The sequence below is a fragment of the Heterocephalus glaber genome, unplaced genomic scaffold (genome assembly GCF_053883595.1).
Source record: "Heterocephalus glaber isolate CG9 unplaced genomic scaffold, H.glaber_assembly_v1.0 deba00000122, whole genome shotgun sequence".
NCBI classification, from domain to species: Eukaryota; Metazoa; Chordata; class Mammalia; order Rodentia; family Bathyergidae; genus Heterocephalus; species Heterocephalus glaber.
Genome location: NW_028258138.1, coordinates 51,713,384 through 51,741,221, shown reverse-complemented (window position 1 = coordinate 51,741,221; position 27,838 = coordinate 51,713,384). Strand labels below are relative to the sequence as shown.

Sequence of the window (27,838 nt, the reverse complement as noted above, 5' to 3'; positions counted from 1 at the left end):
GGAAAAATAACATCTTTCACCCATCCACTCACATTGTACAGGAGCAGGTTCAGAGTGCTGACAAATGTTCCATTGTTCTCTCTCACAGAAATAGCAGCTGAGGACCTAAAACAGAATGATAAGAGGGAAAGCACTTATGAGATTTTAAATTAAAATTTGTAATTATACCTAAATATTAGATTTCAGGCAATGAAACTATTGAGCCTGACATACCTAGAGTAGGTATTCTTTTTAAAATCACCAAATAGATAGATAATAAAAAATTAAATTTTATTTTCTCATTTTTCACATCATTTTTGCTTTCAACCAAAGTATATATCATTGCTTTGCTGTTAAAATCAGCTATAAGCACTTTTAAACATAAACAGAATAGAGCCTCCATGTTACCTTGAAACCAAGATTAAATAATAACTAGGACTTCATAATAGCAAATCCTAACACTGTAGAGGGAAGGTTTCCACACACTCACCCCATTTTGTGAAAAATATCTGACAAATCCAACAGATTATATTATGATGTGGATATATCCATGTCTTGAAGTACATATGTACTTTAGAAATAGTAAGTGAAAATATGACTATACACAATAACCTCAGTCCATATCTAAAGCTCCTGGGTTACCTTTCCAAGAGAATCAGGTACCCATACACCTCTGCAGAAGTCTTGGAGACTTCCTGGAGTCTGAAGCAGTGAAATCCAACATGAGAGCAGAAAGCAGAAAGGAACAGGCAGCGCCAGCAACGTAGTCATCAAAATGCCCTGCACACTGGAAACAAGGCCTTCAGAACTACTTGAGGACCCCAATTTGGGGGCAAAGGAAACAAGAAAAGCCAAGACAGACACATAGTTAGGTAGAATTACAGATAGATGATAGACATACATACATACATACAACCAGACTCAATATGGTGTCTAGTACATTGTTTGAGTTTAGCTATTCTCAACAAATCCTGCTATTATTATAAATGCCTGAAAAACAAAAAGGACTCAAACATAAGGACAACATGAGAAAGCAAGAATAAAATATGAACTTACGAAGCAAGCTGGGTGTTATTAACCAGGTATTCCAATGGATAACTACAGCTAAATTTGTAAAGAAGCCCAGGTAGATAACTGATAATTGTTGGTGGGTCTGGAGTATCAATGTATCCTGAAACATTTCCTATTTGTACTGAAGTTGTATTTCCATGAGAACTTACTCCAGGAATTGTGGATACCTATTAGAATAATAGATCAAGTTCAATGATTAAATGGCTATATATAAATGTAGGCACTTTATATGCAAATATAACATTGTACAGATCATTTTTTGGTTCTGATTCAATTGTAACATGGCAATTTGGGACTTATACACACATAATGTTGTTTATAAGTAATTATATGTCTATAATTAAATGACAAGATTTTAAGGACATACTTATATTTCATAAGTAAAAGAAAGATTGTATCTTCAGAGAGCTACAATAAGTAAATCCAAAATACTTATTGATAATGTCAAGATGCTTGGCATGGCTTAACATCCTGTTAATCTCACTCTGTGTTCCACATTGGTCCATATCTCCAGGTTACTAACCTTGGTAATAAGCTCTTGGCCCCAGGCCCATTTTGCATACTACATCATCTACCTCTCTCTTTGTTTTTTCACTATAACACCTCTTACTCTTTCATAGAATCTCATCTTCCCTGGTTAACTTCCCCCAGGGCCTCCACCATGTAATGAATCACTATATGGAAGCCAAAAGTATGGCACTTGAGCCACCTGCTCCCTTGGTAGTTCTTTTAGCCAGCATCAGAGTTCTCCATGGGCAGAGATCATCTTGTCCTGGTTCACTTTCACATCTTCAACACAGCACTGGCATCACGGCTTCAAAAATAAGTTTTGAGCAAATAAATGAGTCACAAATTTTTCTGAGGATTAGTCTTCTCAGGGTCTTCTTATGTAATTCATGGAGATTCTCATTCTCTTCCTGGGTAATAGTTCATAGGTGAGTTTCAGGGGAAATCATGAACTCCCAGAAGTCAGGGGAAAATGTTGTCTATGTTTGTATTTCTTTGAAACTGCTTAGCTTTCATTGGATTTTTGATCCTACAAAAATTGATGAACTACCATATCTGGAATAATCAGTAATGTTCCTGACTCCTAAAACCGAGAAAGGACATGGTTTCTTTTTCTACCATACTAAATATAAGATATAATATAATATTCAATAAATACTTTCAGGAGATATTACTGATCCCTATAATACTTAATTTTCAACAGTAGAGAAAACTTTACTCATGAACCTAACAGCACATAGGCAAAACTGAGGCAATTATTTAGCTAATTTCCAAATGGAGCAAGAATCCTTGCAAATGGAAATACTTTTATTCTAACTCAGTGATCTAGTAGTCAAATTTTCTCTTGCAGGAATGTATTTGGAGCAGATTCAAAGCTGGTGATATCTAAGGAAAAACATTAAAAATAAGGAAATCTTTCCATCCTCTTACTGTTTGCCTGATTTGCTAGCTAAGTACACCAATCCTGTCTGTGAACACACACACACACACAAACACACACACACACATTTTTATATTGAAGTAATTCAGCTTCATAAAAAAGTAAAGTGCATTACACAGAGAGAAGAAACACTTTTTCTTGGCTTTCTCCTGGATTATTTTCTCAGCAACAAAACAAGCTTACTTAAATCCATCAAGAAAAGGCTTTGGGGCATTGTAGGAGGAGGAGAAATGCCTCTGATCCCCACTGACTCCCTCCCTACCCAAGGAAACAAGATATGCAATAATCAACCTGCCTCCCTCTCCCTTAGGCCCACTTCATAACTTCTCTACACACAACTCAGAGAGATAAATAAACATTTTTAATAAAAAGAATCAACAATACTCAACCTTCAGGCATGAAAATGGTCATGGGCACAATATTCTACCTGCCCTTTGGGAAAAGATAAAGATGGAAATTCAAGTAAATCTCTTTCCCTGTCTTCTAGCTCCCAAGAAATCTTAGAAACTATGACCTTAGAAACATCAAGCCTTCTCTTTTAGTCCTAAAAGTAATTTATTAAGGGTGTAGAAGGGTATAGGAGCCAATTTCTTCTTCACTGTGCTAAGTGGTCATGCACATTGATTTCTTTGTGTTTGCTAGAGTTTTCTAATAAAATTGTACATAAGCAAAATAAAATATAGTAGTATGTGAATTTCAGTGCAAATAATACCTCTCTCAAAGTGTTCATGTGAATTCACTTTAAATCCCCAGAGAATCAATTCCTTATTCAATTCTAATTTTGGTTCAGTAAATTAATAAATAAGTGAATAATCAATAGTTCTCATTCTGGGTGGAAATGTTCACAGCACTGTTTTGATTTTTAAAATGACTGGAGAGAATGTACTACTAGGATCTCATGGGTTAGACTGATCATGATAAACATTTTGAAATGCAAAGGACAGTCCTACACAATGGAGAACTTCACATCAGAAATACAGACTTTTTTTTTTTTTTTTACACAAAACACTGGTGTGGATGATGTTCTTTGGTAAACATGAAAGAAGCTCCAAGTTCTCAGTGTTATCTTTAACCTTCTTTTCTGAATGAGGTCATTAAAGCAAAATAGGCCAAGTGGTTCACAGCCAAACTCACTAGAACAAACATTATTTTTAAGATCAGATAATTCTGTAAAAAGCCCAATGAATATGGCTAGTGACAAACTGCAGAGAAGCTCCTGTCAACGTCACTCACACAAAGAATGCTGCTCAGGGTAGCACAGCTGACCTTAAGCCCCTCAACTGCCCAGCTACTGTAAACAGAGCCATTACCGGAAGACAGAATTTTGTATTTGGAAGTGCAAGCCTGACACAAGGAAAAGCCAGTGATTTGTCCAGTTTTATTGGAATTTTTTTCCTTGGAAGATAGATTGGGCTTCATAATATGAAATTTATTTATGATTCCAGATGAAAACACAATTCCGCAGTAACCTTACCACTAAGTTGTTTCCACAGCCCTCCAAGGTGCTCAGATTGATGATGAAAATGACCACTGCTGGAAAAGTGTTGTTATTGATGAATCCCCTGCAGTGGGAATCCCCATGCCTTCCGTTCAGCGCCAGATCTGTTTCAGAATAACCGGAGAAAAGTACTGTGCAAAAATTAATCTTCATCGTAATGGTCTGCACCCCACAGTAGACATTGATATCTCTCTCAGCTGAAACAAAAATAAATAAAAAACAAATGTTAGTCACAAAAAGCACAGTAGAGAGTACACAAATAACTTTTACATCCTCTGATGCATTTATAATCTCTTCAATCTAAATTATTTTCTAGTCTTGAATACATGATAATCATGTAATAATGTATAAATCATTAAGAAAAGTAGCCAGGAAAAATAGTCTTTGACTTAGTTATTTAGCGAATGTAGAAATTATAGTTCACCTGTTTCTTTGTGTCTGCTGTTCAGTGAATATGCATTAAACGTCAGTCAAGTACTGTTGAATGATAGAATTAAATGGAAAAATCAGGTTGCTGAGGAAACTCAGAACTAGTTACAGAATTACAAATGATACATTCTCACAAAGAAGAAGCAGTTTTAAATATTCACCCTAAATCAAATTGTTAAGCACTCTTGCATATGCTAACTCATCGAGGATGTAGACACAAAAGCCATCCAGCAGAATTTCATTCTATAGAGCATAAATTAAATCACATTAGATAAAGGCAATGAAAAATAGTGTGCTGGTATTATAAACTATCTTACTCTGGAAGAAAACTTTGCAAACGACTATCCTTGCCTCAAGAAAAGAATGAACTAGGCATGTAAATGTAAAACATAATTTGCAAGGTTTTCCATGACTATATGATTTATCAGTGATAAAGCCTCTCCTAGATCTGTAGACATGAGCAAACACATACACTCACATGCAAACAATCTTCTCATGTGTCTATTATTTTCTACAGATAATGAAGAAAATGTATGCAGAACATGGAGAGTTTGGATGCTAGGGAACATCCCAGTGGCAGAGATTTTCCTTTATCAGTGTGGGTAATTTTTATGGACTGAATTATGTCCTCTCCCCCAAAAAAGATACGGTGAAATCCTAATCTCACTCCTTTGAGACTTTGGGAAAGATTGTTATAGAAGAGAAGTTAAAAGAGAAATTCATACTGGAGCAGAGTGGGTGCCGATCAAATGTGACCAAAGTCCCTAAAAAAGGAACATGCTGTGAAGAAACAAGCACACAGGAGAGCACCGGTGAGGACAGAGGGTTGGAGTGATGCACCCAGAAACCCAGGAACCCCAAGATTGTCCTGGCACACGACCAACAGTAAGGGGCATGAAAACGTTCTTCCAGACTTTCAGAGGGAGCTTGGCCCTGCCTCCCGTCATTTCTGGCCTTTAATTCTCTAAGACAGTAAATTTCAATTGTTCCAAATTAACCCAGGAGATAATAAGTTTCTGTGGTTTTAAATCACCGTTTTTGTATTACTTTGTTATGAAAGTGCTGGGAAGCTAGTACATTAACCTTACCACTTTTAAACCCTATCTCACCAATGAAACAAAAAATCTGAAACAAGCATCGGATTTGCAAAATGTAGAAACAAACAAACAAGAATTAATTATATTATCTGGAAAAATTATCTCGATTGTTCAAAAAAGGAAAACCGTACAAAATAAAATGTATTTTTGGCAAACAATAGGATGTTCACCTAAGAAATATGTAAGTGGCATTCAAGATTTTTAGCATGGAATAAATTTCCAATAACCCAGTTCTAATTTAAGAATAGAAGTGTTCAATAGCATGTCTTTTTGGAATATTTATTGTCTCTACAGCTTTTTTTGCTAGAAAACTGAGTCATATTTTAAGGATATCAATGAATCAATAAGAAATTTCTATGATTGATAGTAATTTTAAATTACCTATAAAGAAAAAGGGAAAGTATTTTCCCGGACAAAAGGCAAGTAGTAGGCTAAGTGTTATAGAATATTGAAAGAAATATTCCTTTTGTAGATAAAACAGTGAAATGACTTAATTAAAAAATATACCCTATCAACATAAAACATAACAAATAACTTTGAAATTTGGAAGACTATCTCTATAGTTTTCATTAACATTAACTGTTTAAATGCAGCCAGAATTTTTAAATGATGTTCTCCTAAAATAAGAAAGTTAATTTTTAAAATGTTGATTACATGTCTATGAACTTCAAAATACATTTTAAACATATCAACTTTTTCTTCACTTACATGTTATTCCTTGGCCCGTGCCACCATTATCTTTACCCTGGAATATTGTATTAACCTCTTTAGTGGTCTCTTTATTTTCCACTTTTAACCCCCTTCAATTAGCATAGTTGTTAATACATTAATCCAGTCATGTCAGCTTCTTACTGAGATCTTCAAGAATTTTTCATTTCACCTATGCCAAAGTCCATATCTTGATCCAGATCTGTGGCCTGGCTACCTCTGTATTCTCATCTCTCTTTTCTATTAATGTAGAAAAAATGTAATTATCAGCCTGTTAGATGTCAAATATCCTGAGCTCGTGATCCCAGGACATCAAGGAATGAAGTCACTAACCAAAGAAGGACACTAGGAGAGTTTTATTGGAATAATAGGAGAGGAAGAATAGCTCCTGGATTTCCAGGAGGAGTCCAGAATGGATAGCCACCAAAGCCCTTTGTGGCAGGTAGTTTTACAACAAAGTCACAATGTGGGCACAACATGGGTCAAACCACAATCAGGTTAGAAGTATAGGTTTAGAAGTATGACTGCTTAGCTAATATTGATACTACAGGAAAATAAGTAGCATAGCAGGGGTTCATGGAAAGAACAAAGATCATTTTGGGGAATGGAGAGTTCCAGATATTCTACGCACCTGGGCATCTGATGCCAGTCTGGACCAGGTGGCACTAATTGCAGTATAATCTCATGTTGCTATTTAACCCTCAGGGAGGTATGTAGGCCTGGCTATTGCCTCTCCATCTTGCAACTCCAGCCACACTCTTTGATGTTTTTATTTTTTATGCTTATCTCCTTGAGGGCCCAATTCCTTTCTGTATATTTTTTTATAGTAACAAAGAATTTATTATCATTTGTAGATGAAATAAATGTACCATCCCATATGTGAAAGGCTTTAATAAGCCTTAAGCATTTTTCAAATTGAACCAAGGCACCACCAACTGCCTGTTTTATGCACCCATTTCTAGTAAAGAAACTAACACTTCCTTCAACATCAGTTCTGTACTGTTTTTGGTTTATTATACACTTCCAAAACAACAAAAGTTTGCCAATATGTGCAAACACAGTGGTCTCTTCACAGTACTGCTTAATCATCATCTTCCTCTTCCTCTTCTTCTTCCTCAAAGCTGTCTTCAAAGCCCTCACTGTCTTCCTGGTCTTCATCCCCCTCTATTGCTGTATCCTGCTGAGGGTGATTTTCTGGCACAGGCTTATGAACCTCCAACTTTAGTGTTTTAATCTGATCCAAACCCATATACGAGTCTGATCTCAAAACCACTGTATACTGATAATTGCCAGGCTTGCTGGGTGCAGGAAATTTTAGTTCTACCTCTTCCATTTCTTTTAGTGTACACACATGATATGGCATAGATGTTAATGTCTGTTCCTTACTATCTGCAATATAAAGCTACCACCATTCTTGTTTTTTCTCAGGAAAATAAAGACTATATACAGGATGTGTGATCTTTGATTTGGTTTCCAAAAGAGCTCGCTCCTTTCGCTGTATACCTTGTTGTAATTTTTGCCATTCCATTTCATCATCTTTGTTCTGTTTTTCATCTTGCTATCAGACTCTCTGTCACTACCATCATCTTTTTCACTCTGTGACTCTCTATTGGTTTCTTCTTCTTCAGCATCACTGTCTTTGTCAGAAACTTCTTCTTCGTCCTCCTTTACTGCAGCTTCACTCCCAACTACTCCATTTGCCTGCTTCTGTTTCTGCTGCTTTGACTGTGGTAATGTCACAGGTGTAGTTTTTTTTTCAAAGGCTTGTTTGTTTGGGGGTTTTTTGATTTACCAGTTTTCTTGGGCCCTTTACTCTTCTGCTGCCATCCTCCTTTTGTATTGTTCTTGTTAGCATCACTTTGCCCATCTTCAGCAGGCTGTTCCTCAGCGGCATAGATGGATTGCTCCTTTTCAAATACTTCTGCCATTGTTCGTCTTGTCAGTTTAACCAACACTGTAACTAGGGATCCTACTGTGATGTTATTGCTGTCTTCATCATCCAGTACTTGTGATTTTATATCCATGGTTACATATGGAAAACTCCCAAGGACAGCCATAATCTCTTCATATTTTTCATCTTCAAGGAAGTGCAGTAGACTGTGATGATCTGGTTCTTTCAAACTCACCAAATCTTGCATAGTTTTAATTTTGTATTTTTTGTGATTAGAAACTCTTCTAAGATTGTCCTCTTCAATGTGAGGGAGCTGTAGAAGGGGAGATTTAAACTGCTGAAGGCCTTGAACAGTCATCTGGGAAAGCTTCATGCAGTTTTCTAAGGATGCCAAAGTTGGAGCATGAAACTCCCTTTCTTCATGGCTCCAGGCCATTATTATTAGTTGGCAGATTACATTAACCATTTCTTGAAGTAGAGCAGGGCATTTTTTTCAGCATAAATTGCTGATCTTCTTCAAGGGTCTCAGGAATTTTCATTCTAGCAAGATGAGATTGTAAAAGAACTCTGGCCTTCAGGCTATATGGGCAGGTACGTGGAGGCTCATTCGTTTTTAAATTAATGCTGCCAATTTCTCTGATCAGCTGTTGTATTAGAATATTATCTGTTGGTCTGCTTGTGGCATCTTTATTGTACTGAGGATCAAATTCAGAAGCTCCAGCCAAAACCATGATAAGACGTTTCACGTCCATATTTTGGGTTTTATAAACAAAGTATGTATAAATTTATGTTGTGCATATTAAAATCTGGTCTCCACTATAGCATATTGAGTGATATCACCAAGAACCCACAAGAACTGGAAGGATAACCATAAATACCAACCCATATACAAGTAAAACTAAAATTGAATTTTTCTGGTCAACTATCCACACTGGCAAGGCGATTCCAAAACCTGTGGCTTGAGACTCATCTGGATTTCCAAATTCTTCCCGATTTTTCTGGGACTCTTCATCTGTTAAAGCGGCATAAGCTTTTGCTATCTTCATGAACATAACTTCATCACCTCCTTTATCTGGATGATATTAAGTAACAGCAAATGATACTGTTTCTTAATTTCTGCTATTGTTGCTCCAGGATGCAAATTTAATACTTCATAAGGATTGTATTCTTGATATTCTCGGTCTGTTTTGGAAACTTTGTATACAAGGAATAAGAACAATACCCATCTTTACAGTGGGAATAATATTTGGCTGGGGTTTTAATAACCAAAAATGATACCACATACATCTTCTATATAATTTTCTGATATTCTTTAATTGAATTTGCTCGTCACCAGTTCTCGCGAGAGCTCCTTTCTGTGTATTAATTTCTATGTAACTTAGCTGCCTGTAATACTAAAACCTTTGTTCCCCAATTTGTTAAACCAAGTATCTTTCAATTGTTTAAAATCACAGTGAGATATAGATGGCAGAATATTGGTTACCTCCTAAGGTAAAATTTTCTGGAGTAGGCCACAAGGAAAATTTAGGGGGTAGATAAAGGTGTTCTCTGTCTTGATCTGAGTGCAGGTTATATAAATGTATACAAATACTAAAATTTGATACTTCATTTTGAGAGTTGGTACATCTTACTATATACAAACTATAGCTCAGTAAAGTACTGTGAATATTTAAAAATCATGACACAGCTTTAAGCTCAAGATCTTCAATCAGTGATTTCTTCTGCTTTAAATGTTTCTTGTATGCACAAGATTTGCCTGAGTAATTCCTACTCATGCTTCAGGCCTGAAATTTCATTTCTTTTCACCAAAGATTTCTCTGATCCCAAATTGAAAGAATGCCACTTTGTCTCATGCTGTCATATTATTTTAAAATCACACATGCTTTTTTATATTTGTCCAATAAACTGAAAATCCCAGAAGGCAGGAATGCTATTATATTCACTGATGCACTCCATCAGTATTTATACTTTATAATTATAGAACATGATGGAACAATATTCTATACTAGGGATTGAAAAAAGCATAGTCCTGTTCTCAAATATTTTACAGTTTATTAGACACATTAACATGGCCCACCTGACAGAAAGGCTGTAGAGAGAGCTACGAGGTGGCAGAGAAAGCCAGTCTAGTCCAAATCAGCTGATCAGGCCTGGCCTCGTGGAGAAGAAGGCCTTGATTTTAGTTTGGAGGGGTTAACTAAGAGGACAAGAAAATTTATAACACAGAGGGGTAATGTGAATAATAAAATATGCTCAGGCTGGGTTGGAAGCCAGACAGTTCCATTTTCATTAGGAATTGAAGTGCAAAGGAAAAAAATGAAAGGGGATGAGGTAATCACATGTAAGATCATAGTAACCTCTACATGTAAAATGGTCTCTTATCAATATCAAATCACATGCCAGATCAAATCCTCAACTATTAGTTTACTAAGAATTTCCTTTATCCCTGCAAACAAATATCACTGCATTACTTGATATACCAGAAATATGCCAAAGTGAATACATATCAATTAGCAAAAAAACAAGAGGCATTATTTTCTTTAGTTTAAGCCCGACAATGACTTTAATTTCATGTCCCTGTTTGTGGGGATGAACTGATGTTAGAACATCTAAACAAATAGAAAGGATTGCTGTGTGCAGAGGTAAAGCTCTCTTCCATTTTGTGTTGTACAACTGGAGACATGTAACCCCTGCTGCTGACTGAATTTGCTACAAACTGATCCCACTTGAAGATACGATAACAAATTAAAGGCTTTTTGCAGTGTAAGAATAGATATCTGTTCAAATCCATTCTAACCTAGCTTTCTAAAGACTTTTCACTATCCTTCAGAGACACATATTTTTTTTTCCTGGTTGCAGATACTAAAAGCATCCATTCAGCTCATGTTCACCATTTGGGAGGCTTTGAAGGGGAAAAAAGTATTTCAAGTTGCCAAAGAACAATTTCTCCCAAAAGTAGACATATTTTTTTCAGAGCAACTGAAAAACAGTCACTTTCACTTGCTAAATTTTTGAGGCTTTTGGCGTTCAAGACTGGCCTGGATTGCAATATTCCCCTATATGATACCTGAGTATTAAACAACCTAATGAGTACAAGTCAATGATTAAAAGGAATACATATCTTTAGACAATAATTGTAATAGTTTGTGCTTAAAGACATTAAAGTTATAAAAGCAGATCTGCTTATGGGTTAAGTGCAATTATATCACCAAAATGCCAATGTTTTTCTCTGACATTTTAACCAAGATGAACTTTTTTTCAATTTGTTCATTTATTTTTTGACTTTTATTAGTACAAGTTTGTTGTACACAATGATTATATTACTGTAGGAAGTTGGTACATATACATAATGCATTTCAATTTCCTTCCTCCTTTTTTCCACCCTCCCTCTACCCCCTTTTATTTTTCCAGCATCAGATTCATTATAAGACCTTAGAAAATTAATTATCATATGTACAGATTGAAAGCCAGACTAATAGGCCAAAGAATATATAAAAAAGACAATTGTACTAAGTCAAGGTACACTTTTAGATATAATGCCCCCGTCCATATATAATATATATTGAGTTTTTCATATAAGAGAAACAATGTATATTTAATCTTATATGTCTGTTACTTCACTTAATAGTATGATCTCAAGGTGCATCCACTTTCCTATGAATGACTCAAGTTTATCCTTCTTTATGGCAGAGTATAGTCCATTGTGCATATATCACATTTTATTATTCATCTGTTGATCGGCATATAAGATGTTTCCAAGATTTAGCTATTATGAATTGCACTGCTATAAACATGGTATCCACACATTACTGTGGTATGATGTCATTAACTCTTTGGGAAACATACTTAGAAGGGGAATAGCTGGGTCAAAAGGAATTTCTACTTTTAATGTTCTTGAGAAATCTCCATGCTAATTTCCATAGTGGTTGTATTAGTCTACACTCCCACCAACAATGCAAAAGCATTCCTTTCTCCCCACAGCCTCACCAGCATTTGTTATTGGTTGATTTCTCCATGGTAGCTTTTCTTTCTGGAGTGAAATGAAATCTCAAAGTTCTTTTAATTTGCATTACACATTTTTCATGTATTTACTGGTTGATCGTATTTCTTCATCTGAGAAGTGTCTATTCATTTCAGATGCATGTTTTTACTTGGGTCTGTAAATTTGGGGGATCTATTTTTTTTAGTTCTTTATATATTCTAGATATTAGTCCTTTGCCTGAGGAGTAGCTGGTAAACATTTTTTTCCCATCCTGTTACTGTCTCTTCACTCTGTTAGTGGTTTTTTTTTGTTTTTTTTTTGCTGTGCAGAAGCTTTTTAATTTGATTTGATTCCATTTGTTGATTCTTGGAAATATTTCTGATGCAACTGGGATTTTGTTCAAAAAGTCTTAGCTTATACCAATGTCATCAGGAATTTTGCCTCTTTTGTCTTCCAGTAGACCAGCACAATTTGGTTTTTGCTGTTGTTGTTGTTTTGGTTTTGGGGGGAGTTGTTTTGGTTTTGGTTTTGGTTTTTGTGTGTTTTGGGGGGGCTTTTTTGGTACCGAGGATCTAACTCAGGACCTTGAACTTGTGAGGCAGGCACCGTGCCATTGTGCTAAATCCCCTGCCCAAACCAGCACCATTTGTTAAAAGGCCAAGGGATTTGGCCCCTTTGTCAAAAATAACACAGCTGAGTGTGCCTGGCATTGTTTCTGTATCTTCTATTCCGTTCCAATGATCCACGAGTCTGGTGTTTTCTGTTTTGTTTTGTTTTGTTTTGTTTTTACCAATACCATGCTGTTTTCATCACTGTAACTTTGTAATATAAATTGAAGTCCAGGATTGTGATGCCCCCTACCTTGCCCTTGTTGCACAGAATTGCTTTTGCTATTTTTGGTTTCTTCTTGGTCTATTTTTGGTCTCCATGTGAATTTTAGAATTGTTTTCTCCACTTGTGTAAGGAATGCTATTGGTATTTTAATTGAGATTTTGTTAAATTTACATAACAGTTTTGGAAGAATGGGCATTTTCACTATGTTGTTTCTGCCTATCCAGGAACAGGGGATATCTTTCCATTTCCTGATATTCTCTTCAATCTCCTTTCTCAGAGTACTGTAGTTTTCATTGTAGAGGTCTTTCATTTCCTTGGTTAGGTTAATTCCTAAGTATTTCATTTTTCTTGGTGCTGTTGTGAAAGGTATTGTTTCTCTAATTTCTCTCTTGTTAACCAAGAAAACTTTTCATAGAAATTTTTAAAAATATAACATTCAAACAAATTGGTAAAAAACAAAAATGTTCTGTACTCCACTCACTATCAATCAGGCAATGGGTTAGTCTGTTTCAGAGTTTCTAAACTTTTGCAAATTTTAAATATTCTGTCACACTGCTAAACACTAACCTTACTATGTATAAAAAGTATGCCTTGATTTGGGGTCATGGAACATGATTACCATATAAATGAGCCTGAAGAGTAAATGGACCCCATTCCATAGATGTGAATAAAGTACTCAACTTATTCACCCCTAGTAGAATGCCATTCCTAGAAAATCTACAACTTTGCCTTTAGACAATTACTGACAGTATGTTTAGAGCAAAATTGAATAGATCTAATTTTATTCATGCAACAATTCCAGCCAGGCATGGTGGTGCATATCTGTAATCCCAGCACTCGGGAGGCTAAAGCAGGAGGATCACTGCAAGTTCAAGGCCAGCCTATAATGACCCTATAATGAGCTCAAGGCCAGATGAAACTATATAGCAAGACCCTGTCTCAAAAGGAAAAGTAATTTTTTTTTAATTCTAAAAAAGTAGTTAACTTGTTTAAATCTAGTACCATAAGTATGAACCAAAATATTCCTAGAATTTGATAGACTGAATCTTTCATTTCATGTCAATACTTTTAACCTGGAGACTTACATTACCTTTCACTAGCATCAGATGTTTTAATGTCTTCTAATTATACTGACTAATAAGGACATCGATCAATGTAATTAAGAAAATAATTTACACACTTGAAGAAAGATGATGAACTCAGTTTTTTGAGAGGATGAAGTCTATAGAGGGCACCAAAGTAGAAATGTAATGAAATATGAGTATAATAGCTGTGGGATAAAAAAGCAAGAAATATAAATTTGAAAATCACAAGTCCTCAGTACTAAATCACAAAATAGCTGACATGACTCATAAGAGCATTCAGAGCTAAAAAGAAAGACAATCTGGGAATAGAAAAATAGTATCAAAGTTCTTTTATGAGGCTTACCCTAGTTTTTCCAGTGGAGTGTAATCATACTCTTGTGCTCTACCCCATATTGGTTTAATTGTGATTCTACTATATCACTTACATTATATGTGAGAGTAGATATTTGCTTTTCACTTAGATTATGAACTCACTGAAGGTCTGGGTTTTCTCAGAGTTCCCCAAAATACTCAGAAAATATTTATTAAAAATATGTTTACTGCAATTCTTTCACAAATAGCATTCATGATTTCAAACTCCTTAATATCAAGTTCCAAGACTCACAAAGAAAATATATGTGTGATTGATATGGATTCCTCTTGATTATTTGGCTGTCATATTTCTTTCCTGTAGTCTGTCAACTGTCTGAGCTGATGCCTATTTTCAGAGTTTTCAATGAACATCAACGTCCCTAATGTCAGGTATTTTCTAATTTCAATGAGAGAAAATGTCATCCATTAAATAATATGACATTAATGGATCTTTGCAATTTATGTAGATATTTTACCTTTTTAAATTCATTTATCTTGGTACTACTTACCTTACTTCATCTTTAATAATGACTATTTTGATCATTTCCTCTTCACAGCATACATTTGCTGATGCCTATTATCATTAACAGCCAACAAGTGTATGAAGGTCAGCTGAGGATGGCATAAACACTATGGTTTCATAACAGAAAGCTAGCGGGACCATCATGAGTACTGTACTCTAATCTACACTTCTTATACTTAATGGTGAAAATGGATCACCAGAAAAGCTTGTCAAAATGCAAATTCTGATTCAGCAGATTTGAAATAGGCTGAAGTTTCTGCATTCCTCAGAGCTCTCCAGTGATACCAATGTTACAATCTCCCAGTCCACTGAGCTGACAAGCCATGGCTATGTATTTTGACTAGACAGAAGGTCCTAGGTAAGACTTCACTTGGGAGGTTTAAATGAATATCTGTGCATATGATTTACATGTTTACAATGGGAAAAGTTCAAATTTACAAAGAATGGGAGAAGAGAGACAAGATTCTGTCTGATTTCTGACTCCCTTGTTTGAGAAACTAACTGGTGTTGAATTGCCTTAAAAGACAACTCAGACAGTTCTGGTAGACTGAGCTGATGTAAGTCTACTGTGCATTCGGTAGCAACCTAAAAAATGGAATTGAGAAGAGGATCAGTTTTCTCCTACTCTCCTCTCTACCCCATTTCACAAACCATAGCAGTTAATAAGCAAAAGCAGAATGCCCACCTCCAAAGGCCAACTGGAGTGGTATTCTCATAAGAAGCACTTTTAGCAAAGGTAGTGCTTGTGGCACTGTAATCAAGGAGTGCAGAAGTATCTACTTCCTGACCACATGTGAGATGCCACCCTGGGGACTTTAAAACAATTGGAGGAAACAAAAGGTTGAGTAGGTTGTCCTCCAGTGTGGAGACTCTGTATAGTTCATGTGTGATGATCATGTGAATGTGATCACACTCTTGTATTCATGGTCTGCTTTGTGTGTACTTAAAAGAAATATTGATGTAAAACTGATAGAATAAATTAGATATAGTAGAAAGAACATTTTCTATACACCAAAGAGGATTTTGGAATGTCATAGATAATTTCACCTGTGCTCCAATAATAGTCTAATACTAGTTTATGTCATCTTTATGGATTCGAATAGTATTTATATAAAATTTCTGCTTCTATTTCTAAAATGAGAGTGGTGATATTTTTCACTATGAAAGTTTATGAACTGCCTACAGAACAGATGTTATGTTTGTTGTTTTAACTCATTTTTTAAAGTTATATTTCCTCTCACCAAGTTTTTATACAAGATTGAGGTTTTGGTACTAAAACAGCAAGTCCTAAAGGGATGTTGATATTTCATCTACACAAAATACCAACAGCTGATGAAGAATTTTAAGTGGATTAGAAATTCACATTCCCTCTCTATATTGAACAGGTTTCTTGCCACCTTAGTTTTTCAAATCAACATCTGTTTCTCGTTAGCAAACACAAGCTGTTGTTTCCAGTGCTGTAGGAAATTCATATACAGTCTGGGGCAAATTTTGCAGACATTTAAACACACTTGCAACTCCATGTTTTTAGAAACTAGAAAAGCTTGGTTAACTTTTTCAGGCAGAAAAAAAGCACATAGGTCGGTACAGATAAAAGCGAAAAATTGATGCAATAAATAATGTCATTAAAATCAAGAAGGGCATACACACACACACATACACACACACACACACACACACACACACACACACACGCAAAGAAGGGTATATACAGGCCAGGATTTAGCTCAATGGTTCTGCCACCTGCCTCATAAGTACAAGGTCCCAAGTTCAATCCTCAGTACCAAAAACAAAACGAAATTAAAAAAACACAGAAGGGTATATACCCTCAATTAGTCACTGAACTTGTTCATCGCTTCTTCTCCACTGTACTTTGTCACTGTCAATTAATCAAAATGTGATCAGCAATCATTGCCTGAGTCAGTTCTGCCTCATGTGGTTAGCAGCTATAGCCATGTGTACAGGAAGAAACCAAACATCCTCTTGACAATGTAGAAATCAAAACACAGACGCTAATTGGCCTATTTTATCTACACCGAAGATCAGAACATATTCCTTGAGATAATTACTCCATATCCATTTTTACTATATCTTTGGGCTCCGAACAATGCAATTGTTAAGCAAACCCTAATCTAAAATTAGTTCATTTTGTTTAACTCACTCATCAATTCTATTAGTTAAAACAGTGATTTTTTTTATTAGTACACGTTTGTAGGACATGGTGCTTTATATTCATCTTGGGGAGTAGATACATGTACTTAACATATCTTAATTCTTTTTATTTCCCTTCCACTTCCCATTCTCCTCCTTTCCTCCCTCTCTGGATCCCCTCCCCTATTTTCCTTTCTTTTTCTTTTTAACTTCATGTTTGCAACATATAATGATTATATTCATTGTGGATAATTGGTACATGTTCACGATACAACCTAAATCCTTTTATATCCCCTCCATCAGACTCTTGGCTCCCTTCCCATTTCCCAAAGATCTATCTCCCTGTTTCCCTTCATCAAACTTTTATTTTCCTCTTTACTTTATTTGTACTTTGAGTTTCTCTTGAGAGATATCATACAATATTTGTTTATGTATCTGATTTATTTCACTTAACATTTATTTTCAAGGTGCATCCATTTTCCTGCAAATGTCTCAAATTTATCCTTCTTTATAGCTGAGTAGCATTTTATTATAAATAGATACATTTCCTTTATCCATTTGTCTGTTGATGGATATATATATATATAATATATGTTGCTTCCAAGATTTAGCTATTATGAATTGTGTTGCTATAAACATTGGCATGCATGTATCTCTGTAATATGATGCCTTTAACTCTTTCGGGAAGATGAAAGGGGAATAGCTTAGTCAGATGGAATTTCTACTTTTAGTTTTTTGAGAAATCCCCATACTGACTTGCATAATGGTGGTAGTAGTTTACATTCCCACAAGCACTGTAGGAAGGTTCTTTTCTCACCACAACCTCACCAGCATTTGTTATTATTTGATTTCTTGATGATTACCGTTCTTTCAATAGCAGAATGAAATTTCAGTGTTGTTTTTATTTGCATTTCTCTAATGGCCAGGGATGTTGAACATTTTTTCATGGATTTATTGGTCATTTGTACTTGTTTTTCTAAGAAGTGTCACTCATTTCAGTTGCTGATTTTTTGATTGAGTCTTTACTTTGCTGGATCTAATTTTTTAGTTCTTTATTTATTTTTAGTTCTTTATATATTTTAGATATTAGTCTTCTGTCCAAGATGTAGCTGGCAAAATTTTTTCTCATTTTGTTGGTTGTCTCTTCACTCTGCTGTTTGTTTCCTTTGCTGTGCAGAAGCTTTTGAGTTTGATATTTTGACTCCCATTTGCTGACTCTCGCTGTTATTTCTTTTGCAACTGAAGTTCTGTTCAGAATGTCTTTGCTTACATCAATGATTTCAAAAGTTTTACCTTTCTTTATCTTTTAGTAGCTTAAGTGTTTCTCTTTTAATATTTAGATCTTTGAACCAATACTATCAAAATGACTATAATTACAAAATTGATACACAGATTTAACACAAAATCAATAACAACATTTACAGCATTTCTCACAGAACTAGAGAAAAATAATTCTAAAATTCATATGGAGCCAAAAGACACTCAGAATAGCAAAAGCAATCCTGGAAAACAAGAGAAAAACAGAAAGCATCACAAGTTTTGATTTAAATCTATACTACAAAGCTGTAGTGATTTTTTTTTTTTGAAATTATAGCATTAACACAAAAACAGACATGTGGGTCAATGGAACAGAATAGAAGATTCAGAAATAACACCATACACATTCAGCCACATGATCTTTGACAAAGGGGCCAAAAGCATTCACTGGAGGAAAGATGGCCTCTTTAGCAAATGGTGCTGGGAAAACTGGCTATCCACATGCAGAAGATTGAAGCTAAACCCGTATCTCTCATCATGTAATAAACCAAATTAGTGATTCTTCATTTCATTTTCTGTGGAATATTTGTGTTTGTTGAAACATTAATAGGTGTTACTAGAAAAAAAAAGTTTTCTTTAGTTAACCAGATCTTGAAAATACTGAACAAAGTCACCTGCCATGTGACTTTTCAGATTCCTTAATTCCTTTTCAAATTCTCAATTTCCTTTGCAATTCTTTATCCCTTTATTATTTTTTTAAATTGCTATTCAAAGTTCATTTTTAGGCTGTAATATTTGATAGAAAACCTCCTAGCTTTATGTCTCTGTCAATTGCCAGTTTTACAATATTAGAAAACCTTTAATCCTCAGTTTTCCCACTGTAAAGTCAGGTTTCAAAAGGATTTTATCTGTTATTAGAAATAGAAGAATACTTGGTGATGTACCTAGTACTCAATATTGGAAGATATGGTTTCATACCATATTAGTGTTACTTTAGGTAGAATATCAAATAACAAGTGAAACATTAACATACTGAGTTTTCCGTAGCTTTTCAGTTCATAGTAGGACAATGTCAGGCCATAACATTCTTGATGCTATATCCCTCAAATCTCCTTGGTTGTGCTTTACCATTAAGGACTTTCTTCAGAAACCTGAACATTTACCCTAACCCTCACACACTCCTCCTTTTTGAACACAGGGGTTAGTTCCAGAGGGATCTATCAATCACAGACACCTAGCACACTTATTTGAAAGCTTTGTCTGGCCAAATATAGGTTTCTGGTACTCTAAAAGTCAATTCTCTTTTCAAATTGTATTCTGGAAAGAACACAACTATTATTTCAGTGGAGGATGGGTCTATACCTTGCTATAAGTTTGGGTAGCCAACTGTTAACTACTCTTAAAATTAGATGATATCTCTTTAAATTTAAATGAATTAAACCATGGTAGTTCTCTTGGCCCAATAATAAATGCCATGGAAATTAAAGAAAATAGTTTTAATGTCATGAAACAGCAAAGGTCAGATAGGGCAAGATGATTACTGTCATCATTATTAACACTGCTTTGCATTTAGATGGACCTTCTGCTTTGCCAGACTCATTCTCATTCTAGCTCATTGTTTAGATCTCCCAGCCCTGTGGAGCTCCTGATGACATCAAGGATGATCATGAGATGGAAAGAAGCCAAATGTCAAGAGGGAAATGGACAATTAACATTTAGGCTTTATTTTCTCAGTCTGTACTTTCTGCAAAAGCCTGCAAAAAAAAAAAAAAAAAAAAAAAAAAGCAGCAACCATAAAAGCTTGAAGCCTCTCTTAAGACTCCTGCTTTATTTGGATTTTAGGAGATTTTTTTAAAAATATAAATTTTGAATTAAAACATTATGTTTGTGTGACTGGTCTATATATATGTAATATATACATACTTACATTTGGAAAGTTTAGATATTTGTTTCCTAAGCCTGACAATACTAAAACTGCTAATGTTTGTAAAGAAAAATACAAATAAGCGGCTATATTCTCCCAGTTCAAATAAAAAACTCCATTTTCTTAGTGCATTTACTTTAGAGAACTTGAAATTGTAAGTATTTTTTCCTCTCTTTGAAATGCATATAAATCCATTTGAAAACTAGATAAGGCTTTTGTAAACTTTAGGACCTACAATGTCTTTCTCAAGGAATTGGGAGCTCATTGAAATGTAGACATCAACAGGAGATTACATCTCTATCTCCCAGGTTCTGTGAGAAGGTGGGAGCCTAATTGGGCATGAGCCTTGCTCCAAAGGGCAAAAACTATTTTGTGTTCATAGGCTATGAGAGGTTAATTTTTCCACTGGATAAAGCAAATAAGCTTACACAGATGGTCACTCCAATTACCTGGTAAAGTCAAGATGCACGGCAAATGGTGTTGTCCAGTCCTCTTAGTTGAGGACCAGTTCTTGTTTATCTTGAAAATACACACGGAGGGCAGAGAAGTGAGCCGGTACCAGAACCCGGAAGGAAGCTCCCCTGCCACCATCCCAAGCTCCTATGGCAGAGAAGGTGAGCAGCGCGGGCACCAGAAGCACCCCCAACACACACCGTGGAAATGAGAAAACACGTAAATAAGTCTCAAAAACAGACTTCTGGATCACCTACTGCAACCCCAAAGGGAAACGAGATGGAACAATCTGATACTCAACCACCTGGACTCTCTGAACTGGCAACAAAAGAGGATCTGGGAAAAATGAAATCAGAAATAATTTCTCAGATAACACAAAAGATTTTGCTCATGGTGCAAGACATGATTAATAAATCTAGAGAGGACACAGATAAAAAAAAATAGAGGATCTGAGGAACATGATGGAATCTCAACACAGGAAACAAATGGAATCCATAATACAGATGCAAACAGATTTCCAGGAGATTAAAAACTCATCGAAAGTCTGTGCAGCAGAATGAACCAATGTGAGGATAGAATTTCAGATATAGAAGAAAGATTGCAATTAGTGACCAGGAAAAGAAAAATTGCTTTAAAATTGTAAAGGAACATGAGAAATCAATCCAGCAGCTGCTAGATGATGCAAAGAAGAAGAACATAAGACTGATTGGAGTCAATGAAGAAAGAGGAGAGAGTGCAGATGACATAAAAAAAAACTGTTCACAGAAGTGATGGCAGAAAGCTTCCCAAGGAGGGGGAAAGAACTTGACATACAGATAAGTGAGGCCTATAGGACTCCAAATAGCCTTGATCAAAAAAAATCTACACATAGGCATATAATAGTTAGAAATCCAACAGAAGAACAAAATTCTACAAGCAGTGAGAGAAAGGAAACAAATCACATACAAAGGAAAGCCCATCTGAATCACAGCAGATTTCTCAATCCAAACTCTCAAGGCAAGAAGAGCTTGGAGTGATGTATTTCAAGCCCTAAAGGAAAACAGCCTTCAACCCAGATTGATGTACTCTGCAAAACTATCTTTCAAAATTGATGGAGAAATAAGATACTTTCATGATAAAGAGCACCTCAGGAACTTCATGAATACCAAACCAGCACTCCAAAAAATTTTAGACAATACCCTAGGAAAAGACAATGAGGATCACAGCCCCAGGAAACCCAGCAGAATGAATCCATTGGGCATGACAAATTAAACACAAAGGGGGAGAATCAACCAAAAAGAAAAAGTCATGACAAGGCTTTTAAAACTTTTAACTTCATCTCCCTAATGAGTGCATAATTCAATCTTGTTATTGTACTGATTAGTATTTTTCTGATTTTAGAGTTGCACACATTTCCTTGTGCTGTACTGGCTATTTATCATCTTCTTATGTCTACTTTTTAATTGGGTTGTCTATTAATGAGCTCTAAGAATTCTTTATATAGTCTGGTCATAGGTTATATGCATTGTAAATATGGTCTGTTTAAGGACTACTTTTCATTTTAATAATGTCATTTAAAGTTCTAAATTTTGATGGAATCTCATTTATCAATTCTTTTCTTTTATAAATCATGTCTTTTGTATCCTAGGTAGTTCTTGCCTACCCTGAATTCATAAACATTTTCCCTTATAATTTCTTCTTAAAGTTTTATACTTTTAGGCTTTCATATTTAGGTTCATAGATCCCTTCAAGTTATTTTCATGTATGGAAATAAAGGGTTGAGGTTAATTTTTTATATACGGATACCAGGTGTTCTAGTGCCGTTTGCTGCAAACACTGTCTCTTCCTTGGCTCTTGAATTGAGTTTATATTCTATAAAATGCTAATGTTAAATAATCTTTCAAAACTCAGTGGACCATATATGTGTGGTTCTATTTCTAGATTCTCTGTTTTATTCAAATGATCTACATGTATTTCCTTATACCAACACTGCCTTGATTACTGTAGCTTTAGAAGTCTTAAAATTAGGCACTAAATGTCTTCCAACACTGTTTTTGTTTTTGTTTTTAACTTTTCTAGGTCCTTTTTTACTCCTACATAACTTTTAAATTTCAAAATCCAATTCTTCATTTATAGCAAATATACACAGACCTGAATTTTTATATATACCATGTGTTTTCTAATCCTGCTAAATTCAAATACAAGTTCTAGGGGCTCCTAGAGATTTCTTAGTATTTTCTCTGTAGATGATCATTTCATCTACATATAAAGATTTTGCTTCTACCTTGCCAATCCTATCCTAGTTGTGTCATTGTATTGCCAGACTATTTTGGTGGGGCCTAGGTTTCAAAGTTTAATGGACAGATAAAGAGTAAGCATATCTGCCCTTGTTCCCCACCTTAAGGAGAAAGCATTGTGTCTTCTCCATTCATATAAGACATTCTCACTGGAAGTATGGAGTACATGTCTTTGATCTGTTGAGAAGGTTCTGTTCTACTTCTGATATCCTGGTAGCTTTCACCATGAACAGCTGTGGAATTTAGTCCAATACTTTTTCTCCAACTAGTGACAGGATCATATGGCTTTTTCCTTTCCTCTGTTAAAATGATGACTTTTGGGAGTGGATCTTCCAATGCTAAACTAACACTGCATCCCTATAACAAAACCACTTTCTACATACTGCCAGATCTGACTTCTAAGAGTTTGTTTTGTTAAACAAATTTCTATCTATGTTCATACTTTTTTCTTCTATTATCTTTATCCAGTTTTAGGATTAGCACAATGTTGAGTTCCTAAAATTAGGGGAGAAGTGTCTCTTCTTTTTTCTGCTTTAATCATTTGGTATAATTTATCAGTTAAAATGTATATGAGCCTGCTGTTGTCATATAGGTAGGTTTTCAAGCTAGGAATATAATTTCTTTAATAGGTGCTATTCAAATTTTATATTTCCTCCAGAGTTAGTTTCATTAATTTGTCTTCCAAGGTACTTCTTAGAAGTTGTCAAATTTATTTCACAAAAGATTTTTGAAATATGCTTTCTATATCCTTTTAAATCCTGTAAAATCTGTGGTAATGTCTCCTAGATCTTGATATTATAATTTTAAAAATGTATAATTGATATTTGTAACAGGAAGTTAAGGTCTAAAGGAACAGGGGAAGTGGGAGGGGTAGGGGAAAGGAACAAAGGGAAAAGAAAAAATATGAGAAAAGGAAAAAAAAGAACATACACATGGAACAGGCTGTATTGCTCTGGCAATGTAAAAGGGTGAGATTTCTTTTTCTTTCTACCTTTGCAATCTCTTAGTGCTTGCACAGAATCCATGTTACATTCTGAGCTTCATGTTTATTTAATGATAAAGTGTTTTCTTTCTCTACTACCTTGGTGGAGAGAATTTTGGGGCTGGGAAAAGATTTGCTGTTCAGTTATATTTCCTTAATACATGATTGCACTTTTAATTGTAATAAAGAATCCCCAACATGTTGCACTTATTCTTTAACATAAATGTGCATTAGATCCTCTACAAGGTTTTATTGATTTATTTTTCTACAGGGTTTTAAATAGACTCCAGTCACCATATTCAGAGATTCTGACACCACATTTTGGGGTGAAGTGGTGGATTCCACATTTTTAACAACTTTACATGGTGGATTTTGTTGCAAGCATTCAGTAGATAACAATGTAAATGAATGTTTTTACATAATTAAAAATTGTTTACCATATGATATATACATTTTTGTTGTCATAGTCACTTCTGGGCTGATCAACATGCTTTATTCACATTTATATGTATAACTACATCAGTGAGATCCTCTCTGCTAAGCAATCTTATCCTGCTAAGACTTCTTATCCACCTGTAACAGGGCCTTGTCTTGACCGCCCTTTCAAGGTGTTGCCGGACCTCTGGCCTAATGTGAATGAAGACACCTTCTTCCAACATATGAGGAGAAAAAAAGAAAAAGCATCTCTCACATTCTCTGCCTATGTATCTCTCCTTTCTCAAGTCAAAGAAAGAGCTAGCCCTTTCCCAAAGTCGATTCCTCTAACTGTACAGTTCATCTTTTCTATATTTTCTTTTCTCATCACATCATTTATTTCCTTACTATATTTCCAATCTCTGCATATTTTCCCTTTACTCAGACACACACACACACACACACACACACACGAGAGAGAGAGAGAGAGAGAGGAGAGAGATAGTAAAATCTCTTCTTATTTCAATTTCTGGTTCAGATGAGTCTTCTTTTTTCCTTTACCACGAAAGTTACCCAAACAGTAGTCTTTTATGAAACCTTTCATTTTCTGTCTCCTAATCTTTGCTCACTCGCTGCACAGGGTTTCAATTCTCATATAGCTATTTCCAGTTTTGACTTCCTTTCTCTGATTCAAATCTATGTTTCCTACCATTTCACAGAAGCTTCCACTATGTGTTCTTTCCTAAAAATTTCCTCTAACCCACTATTTCCAAACTTAAACTTCCTTCCAAAACATAAAAGTATCCTATATTTTTGATGTCACTTAACAGTGTAGCTGTCCATGCTCAAAACATACTCCCATCTTCCTGTTCTCTGACCTCCCAGTTGAATTAGTTCTCAAATTCTGCTGAGTCCACGCAAAAAAATAGCTTAATAGTTATTCCCTTCTATTGTTCCCACATCCATATTTCTTTCTGCTTCTAGGCTCTTCTAAATTGACTTGCTTTCACTTTTCCCAATGTCTGTTTTTTATAACTAAATATGACCATATTAAACCTTTAACAAGATATATTTAAAAACACTCCATGACTCTTCACTGTCTACTAAATACAGACAGAACTCTTCAATTACACAATGTAACAGACAAATCATTTTTGCCAAAACATTTGAACCTGTATTTATTTAAACTTCTAAGTCTAATTAGATTATAGGATATACAAGCAAAGATGAGCCTGCTAAATGACACTTCTGAGCTGCAGTTGGCCACATCCAGAGTGTCAGGCAACTCGGCTGAATATTAGAGGACGTTAAGAAATTACTGAATTTATTAGATATATACATGATATAATTTTTAAAATTCTTTTCCACTAAATACACATACTGAAGCATGAAAAATGAAGTTCCTTTGAAACACTTCAGAAATGAGAATAGTGAGGAGAAAAAAATAAAATTTATATAAATATTGATAACTGATAAATGTGGAAGATCAGTATGATCTTTTTACCAGCTAGGCATTTTATGCTTGAAATTTTCCATAAAGAAAAATGCTTTAAAAATGTATATGTGATATTCAAAACCTTTAAGGACCCTGTCTTAGCATCCTTGATAGACTATATTTAGGCATTCCCCATTATGGCCTCTATATTTTATTTTACATGCTGAGTTCATAGACACTAGGTCTGAATTCAAGGAGCCATTCAGATATATTTTAGTCCTTATTCTGATGCAGAAATCTCACTTCCACTATGAAATAAATGTTCTGTGAAGATGTGTGATAACCCTACCATGCTCCATACATAAGAGGTTGATAAGTTTGTAGACTGCAAAACACGGCCTAAAGTATACAGTTTGCATGGCAGACTTGTGAAGAGTAAGTTCTCATCCTCTAATTTTCAATTTGTAAATGTTGAACCATAATTTGATAATTCTAACCAATGTAATATGACAAATGCTTTAATGAAATGTGGAGTATCTTCTCACCAGTGCAGATCTTAAGAACCTGTGAGACATATCAATAAATATGATCAAAACATCGTATCTATCACAATTTAAATAAATATTTTTGAAATTAATTCTGAAGCTGCCCTGTGTATTTTGATGGTGACTAAATAGTTCACTGAAATAGTGATTTTTGGGTAACACATATTTTTCAATCATTTACTTAAGAATTATTCCTAAATAAATATATTCATGTATAAAGGCAGTTTTAAAAGTCTGAATTAATTATGAAAAGAATTCAACTAGACAAATTTTTGAATGAAAATAGCCTATTCCAATTTTACTACCCTCTAGCCAATAATTTTCAGATTTGTGAGCAGCCATTATAATAATATTATCTTTGATGAACACTTTGTATGTTAATATGGATATAAATTACAACTCCAGGAAAATGTCTCTTGTCATTTGCCATTTGTTAATATCCATTTAATGTAAAGAGATAGACCCCATTGTCTGTATGTATTTAAATGATTTACTACTCAAATATAATCACTCCTTCTAGAAACAATTAGAGAGTAGATTAGGTTCAGACTTACCAGGGAATCTACTGTGGAGGTTGGCATCACAGTTGTAACCATTGAACTGAGCAGACCCTGGCAGCACTCTAATTGTTAGGAGCAGCAGCAACCATATTCCATCCATTGTCAAACCTAGAAAAGAATTACGACGTTGGCATCACCAGCCTTCCCTCATACTTGCTGGAAAGGCTGACCTCAACTCACTGTTAAGTAAGCAGTCTATCTCCATACTATCAAAACTCGCTAAGGCCTGAGGATTATCAGAAATCATTATCAAAAATGAAGGCAGAGATTTTGGTTACAATATTTCAGTATTATTTTTATTGTTCAATTTCAGTTTGTTGAAGGTAAGAAAGCCAGACTCTTATACTAGAATAGCTAAGCGGTAAATTATAAAGTTCACAAAAGAAAAAACATTTTATTTTAAGTAGAAAGAATTCAAGTCAAGTATCTAGCAGATTTGAATAACACAGCTAAACAAACTATCTCAAAATTTTAAAGACAAATATACATTTATAAAATCAACATTCGTAAAGTCAGAGGGATTCAAACACTTCAATATCCAATTCCAAGGGAATTTTCAATACTCTTAATGACATTTATGGTCAGAAAAAAAATTTTCTCTCAACAAAGGAATTCTATTACTGCAATTTCTCAAAGCTAATGGTTTGTGCATCATTTTCTCAGTAAACACACAGATGCTGCAAAAGGAAAGACTGAAAAGTAGTATGTGTGTGAACAACAGCATAGCTGAAACGAGGGCATTGCTCGTTCAGAGATGCTGAGGAAGAACACAGATGCATGAAAATGCTAAATTCTAATATAAAGCAATGAGAGTTGTTTTTAAGACATCAATGTGGGTCAGTCAAATAAATAGAAATTGACTTTCAAACTTAAATATCAGTCTATTTAATAATATTTTTACCTGAAGACTCTTTTCTTGCCTAGTAAAGCTAAAACATCTTCCAGA

At 34.9% G+C, this 27,838-nt stretch overlaps 1 protein-coding gene and 1 pseudogene across 1 annotated transcript in view; both read right to left on the bottom strand.

The window, feature by feature from the left end:
- The window catches only part of Zpld1 (zona pellucida like domain containing 1), a 52,877-nt gene extending 25,885 nt beyond the window's left edge, over nucleotides 1–26,992 (bottom strand). The window contains exons 1-4 of the mRNA XM_004858000.3: nucleotides 26,887–26,992; nucleotides 3,972–4,192; nucleotides 1,036–1,217; nucleotides 33–105 (exon numbers count right to left, since the gene is read on the bottom strand). Coding sequence (XP_004858057.1) covers nucleotides 33–105; nucleotides 1,036–1,217; nucleotides 3,972–4,192; nucleotides 26,887–26,992 — 582 coding nt within the window. The remainder of the gene's footprint in view (nucleotides 1–32; nucleotides 106–1,035; nucleotides 1,218–3,971; nucleotides 4,193–26,886) is intronic.
- On the bottom strand, nucleotides 7,296–9,187 carry LOC106010508 (translocation protein SEC63 homolog pseudogene; annotated as a pseudogene).
- Nucleotides 26,993–27,838: the final 846 nt, after the last annotated feature.